The sequence below is a fragment of the Aquarana catesbeiana genome, linkage group LG05 (genome assembly GCF_042186555.1).
Source record: "Aquarana catesbeiana isolate 2022-GZ linkage group LG05, ASM4218655v1, whole genome shotgun sequence".
NCBI classification, from domain to species: domain Eukaryota; kingdom Metazoa; phylum Chordata; class Amphibia; order Anura; family Ranidae; genus Aquarana; species Aquarana catesbeiana.
Window position 1 is genome coordinate 96424398 of NC_133328.1, and position 12881 is coordinate 96437278.

Sequence of the window (12881 nt, forward strand, 5' to 3'; positions counted from 1 at the left end):
ATATGGCGTTAAACTGGCAGTAACGCACACAAAACAATATGGCGTTAAACTGGCAGTAACGCACACAGAAGTAAATGGCGTTAAACTGGCAGTAACCCAATCACTACACTGACACTGTCCCTACTCTAGCTATACACTAATGGAAAGATTACTGACACGGACTCACTACACTACACTGAAACTTTATGACCTGTCCCTACTCTACACTAATGTATGTATGAATGACACGGTCTCACTACACTACAGTGAAACTATCTGAGCTGTCCCTGCTCTAGCTGCACACTATGCAAAGCTGAATGATGGTCCTCCTCACTACACTCACACTATCCCTAGACTGACACTAAAATAATATTCTACACTGACAATTGAAGCAAAATAGCACAGTATAGCACATTAATTAATTAACTAATACACTGAACAGAGCCCTGTTCTATCTCCATGCCGAAATCACACTAAAAATGACTACCATTGAAAGAATACTTTTATACTGTGGGGCAGGAATGAGCCATGATTGGATAAAGTCACGATGACAGTGTCCAATCATGACTCTGACAGTGCTCTGTGCCCTGATTGGCTGAAGCTTTCACTGCTTCAGCCAATCAGGGCTTGCAATGCACTGTTCAGCATCGCAATGCATTGTGGTCGGTTCGGGGGTGGAAAATTCGGGCTGAAATCGGACCTGAAACGGTGAACCAGGATGCACCGGACCCCTGCTGTGAGCCACATGCGGTTCATATGTGAACCCAGCCTAAGGGGGGGATATGATCAACATGTATAAATACATAAGGGGTCCATATAGTGAACTTGGTGTTAAGTTATTCACTTTAAGGTCATCACAGAGGACAAGGGGGCTCTCTTTATGTCTGGAGAAAAAGAGATTTCATCTCCAAATACGGAAAGGTTTTTTCACAGTAAGAGATGCGAAAATGTGGAAAAGATTCTCTCAAGAGCTGGTTCTGGTCAGCTCAGTTGCTGATCTACTGGGATTTTCAAGCACAACCATCTCTAGGGTTTACAGAGAATGCTCAGAAAAAAAGGAAATATCCAGTGAGCGGCAATTGTGTGGATAAAAATGCCTTGTTGAGGTCAGAGGAGAATGGGCAGACTGGTTCAAAATGATAGAAAGGCAATAACTCAAATAACCATTCGGTACAACCAAGGCATGCAGAATGCAATCTGTGAATGCACAACACATCGAACCTTGAAGCAGATGAGCTACAACAGCAGAAGACAACACGGGGGCCACTCCTGTCAGCTAAAAACAGGAAACTGAGGCTACAATTCTCACAGGCTCACCAAAATTAGACAATAGAAGATTGGAGAAACGTTGCCTGGTCTGATGAGTCTTGATTTCAGCTGCAACATTCAGCTAGTAGGGTCAGAATTTGGCATATATATGAAAGCATGGATCCATCCTGCCTTTTATCAATGGTTCAGGCTGGTGGTGGTGGTGGTGGTGTAATGGCATGGGGAATATTTTCTTGGCACACTTTGGGCCCCTTATTACCAATTGAGCATTATTTAAATGCCATGGCCTACCTGAATATTGTTGTTGACCATGTCCATCCCTTTATGACTACAGTGTACCTATCTTCTTATGGTTACTTCCAGCAGGATAATGCACCTAGTCACAGTCATGTTTCTTGAACATGGCAATGAGTTTACTGTACTCCAATGGCCTCCAACCCGGTACTAGCAAGGTGTACCTAATAAAGTGGCCATTGAGTGTATTTGTGTGTACTTTTAGATTCTCAGTGTATCTTATGTTGTTCATGTTTAAGTCTTGATAAAGGGGAATAGCCCCCAAAACATGTTTGCTGACAACATTTATACAGTATAACCTTATCTTGAATAAATCTGAGTCTACTGTAGGGGTCTCGTCCTTTCACAGCCTTGTCTGTGTACTTCCTTCTGCCTTGTGCATGTTCTAGTCCTCCATAATGTCTGCACTGTCAATCAATCTACAGGGGTTGGACAAAATTATGGAAACAAGTATGGTAAAAGAATGAAATCGTTACCTAATATGGTGTTGGACCGCCTTTGGCATCCAAGATGGCCTGAATGCTCCTGGGAATTGACAAATATAAGTTATGGATGGTGGATAATGGAATTTGATACCACTCTTCATGCAAAAATCCAGTTCGCAATATCCCTTTGTCTCTTTTCGGTCAGTTGTCGACCGCACTTATTCATATCAGGCAACGTTTTCCCAGAAACTGTATATGCTGTCATAAGCTTTGATACTGTACCTCGTGACACCGCAAATAAATTGGCTACTTCAGTCACAGAGGCACCAGCTAAGCGGGCACCAACAATTTGCCCTCTTTGAAACTCAGTAAGCTCTGACATGACTTCGTATTACTAGCAGCACACGCAGTGAATGATAAACGTGAAGCTTCTCATCTGGAAGCAAATGAATATTACATCACTGCCACTTTCAACGTGAAACATGTTGTCATTTTCATACCGGCAAGTCATGTAATGGTTCCATATTTTTGTCCAACCCGTGTATATTTATTAAATCGTTTGACAGATTTTTAGATAGGGGTTGTGGTGTCTTGGGTAGGAACACTTTTTTATCCCATAGTGAATGATAAATAGGGTGATATAATTTCCTTATTCCTTGCTCCCCAGGCAGCTGGCACAGTGCTCCGCTGTTTGACGCTCCAGAATGTGGGCAGGCCCACGGTGTCCTCAGAGAGCTGCAACCAGTTGACAGTGAAAGGAAGAAGATTTGTAGTACTGGTTACACAAAAAGGAGGAAGCCTGTGCCTATGCTCTATGCAAAAGGAACAGGTAGCCCTTGCAGTGGGGACACTCTGGGGTTCAGACACTTTGCACAATATCATTGCTTTTGGCAATACCTTATTGAATACGTCCATTTTATCTGTAAGTGAAAAAACGGTCAGACGTTCAGCTCACTGGTCATTCATTTACATAAAAATTCTGCCACACTACAACAAAGCCAAATGGTTCAGTAGGTCAGGGAAAGAATACAATCCCTACAACTATTTATATTTCAGTACGTGATTGATCAGGTCATATTACCCAGGTTATCATAAAGCATTGCCTGAATGCCATTTCTCATCTGACTGCAGATTCCATCCACTGACGCATTGTCCTCAGAGCTAAGATTATTGAGCTGACATTGTCATCTATCACATGGTAGCGTTTAAACAGAACAAAACCTTGTTCTGCGCCTTCTTCCAAGGGGTGTCATTAACTAGGGTTGCCTGTTAGCATGACACTTTATAATAAATGTACTGCTCACATGTGTTTGTTTTCATTTGTCATATTGTTTTGTAAAATTTGCAAAACAAGCTTACATCATTGCAGAAGGTGCATTCCTCTTACAGTCCAGCATCCCCCTAACATACTTACTTACCTTCTCTCCCCCTTTAAGAAGTAGGTATATATATTTTTTATCTTTATTCCTTTTGTTCATAGGCAAGTTTCCTCTCAAATTTTATATCAATTAATATTTTCTTTCCAATAAGTGGGTGGAAATTCAGGTGGGTAGAAGTTGGAGAAGAAACCTAGAGTGTTAAAATGGCTTATTTTGGACTTTAATCTCCTAGAGTCTACCTCCCATTTACTTCAAACCAGTTGAAGTGACTTCATCTAACATTAGAAGGTTGCAGTTTTGATAAATATGTTCATAAATATTTTGTAAACTTTATATTTTCTTGTAAAGTCATCTCCTCCTTCTGTTCTATTTTCCTCAAATATGAGCCATTTGTGTTAGTTTGAGGATCTGTGGCTTGGTTCTTACTAGACCTAGAAGGTAAATGTAAACACAGGGTTCTAATTGTATGGATGTAATCATTGTCACAAAATTGGTTACTATCCTCCAATAGGTCTTAATTTGTTACTATTCCTAAAAGATGTGTATAAAATCCAGTAGGTAATCACTAACAGCTGGAGGGTTTTTAGGGGTAAATTATTGTCAATTTTAATGATGTGAAGTAATCCAAAACTAGGCTCTCATGGCATGGTTCTTATTAGGCATAGAATGCAAATGGACACACAGGGTTCAAATTGTATGGTTGTTACCCATGTTACAAAGTTGGTTACTACCCTCCAATAGGTCTTAATTATTTACTATTCCTAAAAGATGTGTTTAAAACCAGCCAGGTCCTTGGGGCAATTTCAACAGCTGAAGGATTCATGTCAATCTGGATAGCATGAAGTAATCCTAAAGAAAGTTCTCATGGCATGGTTCTTACTAGGTCTAGAAGGCAAATGGAGATGCAGGGTTCTAATTATATGGTTGTCACCATTGTCACAAAGTTGGTTAATCCCCTCCAATAGGCCTTAGGTTGAGGCTATCCCTAAAAGATCTGTATAAAATCAATCAGGTCCTTGGGCACTTCCAATGGCTAAAGGGTTTTTCAGGGTAAATTCTTGTCAATCTGGATAGTGTGAGCTAGATCCTATGAAGGAGCTTAGAATGTATCAGACGATCTCTATATGGCATTAGAAAAGTAAAAGCATAGTTCCACACATCAGCCCAGTTTTGTTCATCAAAATCCAAGATGTTCATTGGCTATTTATTTATTGCAGGTTAGTTATTGGAAATGTACATCTACTATATAACAAGTTCTGTAAACCTCATAGGAACCCTATCGTACAGCTTCCACCACTACTAAATGACTGTTATCCATCATCTATGGACAAAAACAAATTGCCAGCTATGTAGTACCTTTGAAAATCTGTAAGAACCAGGCTACTCTTTAGCCGTGGCTACTGCACAGTGTGTAATTTGAAACTAGGATTATATCCCTGTTGAAAAATTAACAACTTAAACTAATGACTTGTAAGAAGTAATATTTAGGAATCCATATGGGTGCATTTGTACTGTGACAGAAAATTCCTGCCGGAAATCCATTAATCCTACCACTAACAACTGCTTCTGTTGCACTGAAATCTCGAGCAGTGTTGCCAGCCCTGCCCAGTTGTCTGGTGCTAGACTATAGAACACCACTCTCCTATGTTATGAAGCTGAGGAGAGGGGGAAGTGCTCTCTGGTCTAGCACAAGAAAACTAAGCATGGCAGAAAACACTGCTTGGGATTTAAGTGCAGCACAGGCAGGGAGGTTGATTTACTAAAACTGGAGAGTGCAAAATCTGCCGCAGCTCTGAATACAAACCAATCAGCTTCCATTTTTTTTTTTTGCCTAATTGAACAAGCTGAATTTAGAAGCTGATTGGCTACCATGCACAGCTGCACCAGATTTTACACTCTCCAGTTTTTGTAAATCAACCCAACTATGTATCAGGTCATAAGAAGTTAGGAGCTCACTAAATTTCTGGCAGTGGCACAATGTGCATATATTGGAGAAAAGTATTGCATTTTTTTTTCATTATGCCAAGACAATAACTTTATTAGCAGGAACCTAAATTACACACAGATGAATGATTCATTGGAGGGAAAATCTTTCTGTCCACATTTCTATGTCATACAAACCATATGAATTTTTATTTACATTGAGAAACCAGTACTAGGCTTTCACTTTAGAAAGCCCAGAACCCTCTGCAAAATCAGTGTTATTAGTGTACCTTGCATTAAATGTTTATTTATAAAATACATTTTTAATACAAATAAAATAATATTTTATAATCTGTTTAAAAAAGTGTAGGCTTAAAGGAAAGCTCCACCTTTCTGGCCATGTTTGATGTCACACCCATATTTAGGGTATAACATGAACATAGTTAGCCCCCATCCCCAAACTGTCCCCTCTTTAACAGGATCACAGGGTTCTTCACCCCACAGGCATTGAGGCAGAGGGACTGTGGTTCTTTATGGAGCAGAAATACATTGATGTCAGCGAACTTGTAGCTCGTGGATAGTTCCTCTAACTCTGTAGCTGAAGGTCCGTTCCGAAGTACAGACCTGAGCCTGCAGGAGATGGAGCACTGCATATGCAATCCACTGATCGCAGTTGCAATGCTTTGCAGGCCCAAACGCAAAAAAAAAAAAAATTAATGAACATTTTTTATTTTGGTTTTTTTTTTTGCAAAAGGTGGAATAAATAATTCTCCTTTAAAGAATAAATAAAACTAACGAATCACTATTATACAGTATACAGTATACATTATATCACTCGAAAAAGTGAGTACACCCCTCACATTTTTGTAAATATTTTATTATATCTTTTCATGTGACAACACTGAAGAAATGACACTTTTCTACAATGTAAAGTAGTAAGAGTACAGCTTGTATAACAGTGTAAATTTGATGTCCCCTCAAAATAACTCAACAAACAGCCATTAATGTCTAAACCGCTGGAAACAAAAGTGAGTACACCCCTAAGTAAAAAAAATGCCAAATTGTGAGCATCTTTGGAATGCAGTGGAACTGGAGATTCCCATCATGGTTGAGCAGCCGACAAATCTTCAGCAACTACGTGATGCTATCATGTCAATATGGACCAAATCTCTGAGGAATGTTTCCAACACCTTGCTGAATCTATGCCACAAAGAATTACTGCAGTTCTGAAGGCAAAAGGGGGTCCAGCCCGGTACTAGCAAGGTGTACCTAATAAAGTGGCCGGTGAGTGTATATATTTTTTTAAGATGGAGGCCCTACAATATTTTGGTACGGGGTTCATCTTTTACAGTGATGCCTCGTACACACGATCGGACTTTCCGACAACTAAACCGTGGAATTTTGTCCAAAGGGTGTTGGCTCAAACTTGTCTTGCATACACACAGTTAAACAATTACGAACGTAGTGACGGACTAGACGTGTTTTTTTTTTCAGCTCTTTAGCGCCACCCTTTGGGCTCCTTCTGCTAATTTTGTGTTAGAAGTTTGGTGAGTGTTGATTTGCGCTTTTCTTTTATGTTTTTCATTTCGTGCTTTTCAGTTCGTTTCTGAACGGCCGTTCGTCAACCAGCCATGTTGCGGAATCGGAGGAGATAACATGTTATTTATTATTGGCTTTGGAGTTATTGCTTTGACATTATTTTTTTTGTTGAATAATGATTTGATTTGGTATATTTTCTATATTTTTGGATGCATAGAATGCACTTTTTGGTTAAGTTCTATTGGCAGACAGCATGTCTATTTTTTTTTTTTTAATGCACGATAAAAAATTGTATACAATAATACTTGGCTATGTGTTTTACTTCAAATGACAGTTTGGGAGTAGGCGGTTATATTTTAAACAATATAATGTAAAATTAACCACTTCAGCACCGGACCATTTGGCTGCCCAAAGACCAGAGCATTTTTTTTGCGATTCGGCACTGCGTCGATTTAAGTGACAATTGTGCAGTCGTGCAACGTGGCTCCCAAACAAGATTGACGTCCTTTTTTTCCCCACAAATAGAGCTTTCTTTTGGTGGTATTTAATCTTCGTTTTTTATTTTTTGCGCTATAAACAAAAAAAGAGTGACAATTTTGAAAAAAACACAATATTTTTAACTTTTTGCTATAATAAATATCCCCCAAAAATATATAAAAAAATGTTTTTCCTCAGTTTAGGCCGATACATATTCTTCTACATATTTTTGGTTAAAAAAAAATCGCAATAAGGGTTTATTAATGGGTTTGTGCAAAAGTTATAGCGTTTACAAAATAGGGGATAGTTTTATGGCATTTTTGGTAATAATTTTTTTTTTTACTAGTAATGGCGGCGATCTGCGATTTTTATCGTGACTATGACATTATGGCGGACAGATCGGACACTTTTGACACTATTTTGGAACCAGTCACATTTATACAGCGATCAGTGCGATTAAAAACGCACTGATTACTGTGTAAATGTGACTGGCAGTGAAGGGGTTAACCACTAGGGGGCGCTGCAGGGGTTAGGTGTGTCCTAGGGAGTGATTCTAACTGTGTGGGGGCTGGGCTATGTGTGACACAACACTGATCACCACTCCCAATTACAGGGAGCTGTGATCAGTGTCAGTGTCACTAGGCAGAACGGGGAAATGCTTGTTTACATCAGAATTTCCCCGTTCTTCCTCTCCGTGAGACGATCGCGGGTATCCCCACGGACATCGAGTACACGGGACCTGCGATCACACTCACAGAGCTTGCGGCGGGCGGGTGCGTGCGCGCCCACGATGCCGTCTTAAAGGGCACCGTACAGGTACGTTAATATGCCTGTACGTGCCCTTCTGCCGACGTATATCGGCGTGAGCCGGTCGGCAAGGGGTTAACAAGGGACACCAACATAGTTGTATCTTTGATCTTAAAAACTACAGAAAATGGTGTTGTGGTAACTTGCACAAATAAAAAAAAAAAAAAAAAAAAAAAAAACATAATAATATTATTCTTGATATCACTAGGAAAAAAAAGCCTTTAAAATTTGTTTGCAATAACTCCATCAGTATCACCAGCAAAGCAGCTTCATTATTATCCCACTAAAGAAGAAGAGAATGTGCGCTGCATTTGGAGATTTCATAATTTGCCACGTCACGAATGTTAATTCTCCATTACGAGCGCCAGTTTCTGCTTCCTAGCATGCGTGTTTGTACTTGTGTACACACGAGCGGAAAATCCGACAACAGACATTTGTTGGTGGAAAATTTGAAGACATGCTAGCCAACATTTGTTGGCGGAAAGCCCTACAACAATTGTCTGATGGAGCATACACACGGTCGGATTTTCCGCCAACAGCCTGACATCCAACATTTCCCGTCGGGAAATCCGATCGTGTGTACGGGGCTTTAGACTTCTGTTCAGTCCCCCTAGCAGACATAACATCAGCATAACATAAGAGGAAGCAATGACAATGACACTGCCTGTCTGTTTACCCGATTGTCACCAGAATTGGCCTACATAGTTCTATCCAGTCTCTCCAGCTTCCTCATTTTACTGTTTACATTTTCTTAATGAATGAGACGCTCCTTGAGTACACAGATACCAGCAGAAATCCTGAATGAACTTCTCTGAAGGAATCAGAAATGACTGCAGTAACTAGTGGGTTAAAAGTTGAGAGAATCTGGTCCAGCAAATACTAAGCCTCGGGTCTTTCGGTTTCGTAAGGAGAATAATTTCTATTTTGAATTGTCATGCTTTTGTGACATGTGGGGGTTTGTTAGTCACCAGAGAGCACTTGACATGAACCTGCAACCAGCATATGCTTTCCTGCTTCAGCAAAGGGCCCAGAGCACAAGTCAAAATAGCTGCGTGATGTCACATTATAATGAGAATGTGTTCTGGCCAATTGGTGCCAAGAATTGTCTGGACAAGGGTGGATTCCTTTTACAGTCTTTTTAAAGGAACATTATTCACAAACGCACATGACAATCCCCTGCCAGAACTTCCCTGATGTGGAATTTTATAAAAGGAGCCTTATCAGTCACCACTGACCTTCCCCAAGCAAGAAGATCTTGTATGCTATCAGCAGGCGCTTTACACCACTGGAGAAGAATTCAGTTTGTGAGCTGCAGTACGGCTTGCAATGCAGGCTGACTGTGTGACAGCACATAGCAATCCGGGTTATCCCTAAACTCACAGTCGTTTTGTTTCTTTAAACAAAACGTGGATTTCTGCAGAATCAAAGGGGTTTTGTCTTCTGTATAGGCGGGAAATTTTTCGACTTTTTTTGTGCTGGTTTATCTACATTTCAGCTGTTCTGGTTTAATCTGGATATGACAAAGTTCTGCTGAAGTTGCATTGCCCACTGCACCTGCCATGAAGCGGTTTGGCAGCTTGAGGGGTACCAAGAAACGCAAGGATCAGGGTCGAGGGACAGACCGCCGTCAGTCGGAGCCTCATGGAATAATAGGTACAGTGCCACTGATACTAAGGAGGATTTGCCTATGCAAAGTGTGCTCGTTAAAGTTAGCCTGGCTTTGCTGTATAATCTGCCCTTTTGCTTTTGACTTATGTTAGTTTATATATTTGGCTGGAAAGTAATTATAATATGGCAATAATACAGTGTGTGCAATTGATCATTTTAGGAAATGCCCAGTATCGCTGTATTATGTTTGGGTTCCTTCAACAATAATTCTGAGAAATATAAATTATAGTGGTTGTAGATTCCCAACAATTCCACAAATTTTTGTGCCTTTCCTTATGTAATAATTGAATATTCTAAGCCCGCGTGTCACTGAAATAAGAAACATTTTAATAATAGTTACGTATCTTATGTCTTTATACCCATGCAGGCCATCAGACCATGCATTGTCTTAATGTAAAATGTTCAGCTCTGAAGAGATGTGCCTGTCATTAGTGAATACGGGCTTTGCTCAGCAAATGCGTCTCCTTATGTTGTCATTAGTGGTAATGCCAAGGATAGAGGATCCAAAGCAAAATCCACTAGTCAAAGTAGGTACAGGTTGCAGGGAATCCCCTCCATGCTTCTAGTTTCCAGCATTTGTAAATTGTTCGCAGTGTGTCGAGAGTTAGCACACGTGGGTGTTTTTCCTTTTATTTATGTTATTTTTGATGCGAGAACACAGTTAGCAATTAAAATGGTTACAACATTTGAGCAGTAGAACAATACAAAAATGACAGCATACAGTTTGTCAGTATAGTTTGAGAATCAGGTATAAGGACTGGGTCGAAAAAGATGTGAAGAGAGAGAAATGCCCCAAAAGGGATACTATGGGCAGAAAACCAACACAATATCTTTTTTATCTATTTTTCTATTACCATACTTTGATCCTGTGTTGGTTTTCTGCCCATAGTATCCCTTTTGGGGCATTTCTTTCTCTTCACATTAGGTTTTGGGATGTGGCAGAGACCCTCAGGACTAGCTTCCTAACTAGCTCCCCTTTCTCTATATTGTTCTTTGGGTCGAAAAAGATGGACATTAATAAACAAAAAGATGGATGGTGGTCGGTCCACCAACTAGCAGGTGAAGGAAAGAGGGGAGGCCTCAGCTGTTAAAGCGTAAAATATATTTTAATAATTTTAAGTGGAGGGTATGATATCAATTGGAGGGTCATTGGTTAACAATCTGGTTTGAATCCATTGAGTATTTTGAATATTATATTATCAACTGTTGGGTATCTGTAGGCAAGGTTTTAATGAAAGATTCCCAGATATCAAAGAATTTTTGGACCCGTGATTCCTTATGTAAGGAGGCCCAAGTGGGTGTTTATGTGCTTTTGATGCACCTTGTAAAGCATGCGAAGGTTTGGAGCACATTGTCCAAAATTTGCTTGGGTTATCATCCAGTGCTATCTAGGAATTTATTGGCCGTGGCTAGTAAGCGTGAGTGCAAACAAAAGCAAATCGGAAATAAATCAATGCAAATTTGCAGAAAGTTGAAGCCATTCAAATGTGAGACACGTTTGTCCCCTGCAAGTGTGCTGCATTTGGTATGATTTTGAGTGAGAAGCTAAGCACACTACCCCTAAACCCTCTTCAAAGTGACTTTGACACAGTTCCTGAAATAAAGGTGCCCCTACAAAGAAGGTCTGAAAAACCTGTCTTGCTGCATACAATGCCAAAATCAGCTACAGAAACTGACAATATCAGGAATGTCCATCTCTTACTCCCCTGATGTATTCAGTGGTTCTTCCCGCCAATCAATATGTCACTACAGGACACAGAGCAGGCAGATTGAACCACTGATTGCAGCAGGGCACCAGGGGATCGATATTGCTGGAGGTGTACGTTTCTGAAGATTCTTGAGCTGATTTTTCTTCAGTGCTGCAGAAATTGGCACAGGCTGCAAGAAAGGTCATTATTTACGTTCTTCTTACAGGGGCTGTTTTAATATAGTCATTTGTTTCAGCATCACCATTAGCAAAACATCAACTGAATAAAGAAACCTACTGACGTACCTGACTAATTTACATTGTATGAGGGAAGATTGTATGTTTGTAGGACCCTCCAAAAGCTTGGCTGACCCTCCCTGGCTGGGTCTGCTTCACATGTGACTGCCCAGGAAGGATTTTACCCCTCCGTAAAGCTGGTGCCCACAGCACTCTTCTAGTTCTTCTCCATAATTATTACAGAAATTTAGAAAGATAATTTATTGGCCATATCCATGCTGGGTTACTGTCTAAGATTTGTAGACAGCTAACAAAAAATTATGTGTCTACTCATTTAATCCATTGTCAGGATTAGGGGCCCATTCACAACACACAACCTGCATTGTCTTTTTACACATTGGGCTGCAACACATCCCAATGAACAAAAATGTAGTGCAGGCTGAAATATCTTGCAGCATGTATTGCAGTGTGTTGGGGCACCATTTAAAATTAATAGCGCTGCAATGCACCAACATGCTTATTGTAAAATGTGCGAATTGCCGCAGTAAGCATGTGTACACAGGGCCTTATTGATGACATTGGACACCTATAGATAAAATCCTGATAGTGACATCCAAATTGTGAACATTCGCCATTGCGCACAAAAGTGTTAAGCAGCCCATACACGGAGCAAATTTCTTTCCTGCAACCACGGGCTCGATTCCCCCATTAACACATTCAGTGTTGTCAGGGTAATCCCTCTTGCAAAGCCATTGTATTTTCCTGGTAGGGGGGCGGAGGAAGCCGTCCCCACTGGGGAGAAGACAGTGATTATTGCTAGTGGTTAGCCACTATCGATAATTGAATCCAAAATCTGGCAAGTTTTTAGTACCTAAGTTGATCAATCGATCAATCAAATTGGTACATTCAGCCTGCCCATACATGGTTCGGATCATCTATGGCCTGCCTTAGGGTACATTTGCAGATTTTTTCAGGATAATTAGGTTGTAGTTTTACTGGGAGGTTTGTGGATTAAACCTGAGGCTCAGTTCACACTGGATGCCGATGCGGCTCCCAGCAGGGGTCCTGTGCGTCCTGGTTCACTGTTTCAGGTCCGATTTCAGCCTGAATTTTGGGCTAATTCGAACCTGAAACTGACCAAAAAACACAAAGGGCTCCTGTGCAAATTTGTACCGGAGCTGCATCGGAGATATGTGA

General features: G+C 40.5%; 1 protein-coding gene across 8 annotated transcripts in view; it reads left to right on the plus strand.

Annotated features, from left to right (window-relative positions):
* PRKAG2 (protein kinase AMP-activated non-catalytic subunit gamma 2) overlaps positions 1-12881 on the plus strand; it is a 538740-nt gene that overhangs the window by 304417 nt on the left and 221442 nt on the right. Inside the window, exon 1 of one of the 8 annotated variants that reach the window (XM_073629987.1) lies at positions 8489-9745. The exons of 6 other annotated variants lie outside the window; for them this stretch is intronic. In XM_073629987.1, coding sequence (XP_073486088.1) covers positions 9652-9745 — 94 coding nt within the window. In that variant the 5' untranslated portion in view covers positions 8489-9651. Of the gene's footprint in view, positions 1-8488; positions 9746-12881 lie in introns of those variants that run through there. One more of the 8 variants, XM_073629989.1, reaches the window with a different exon arrangement.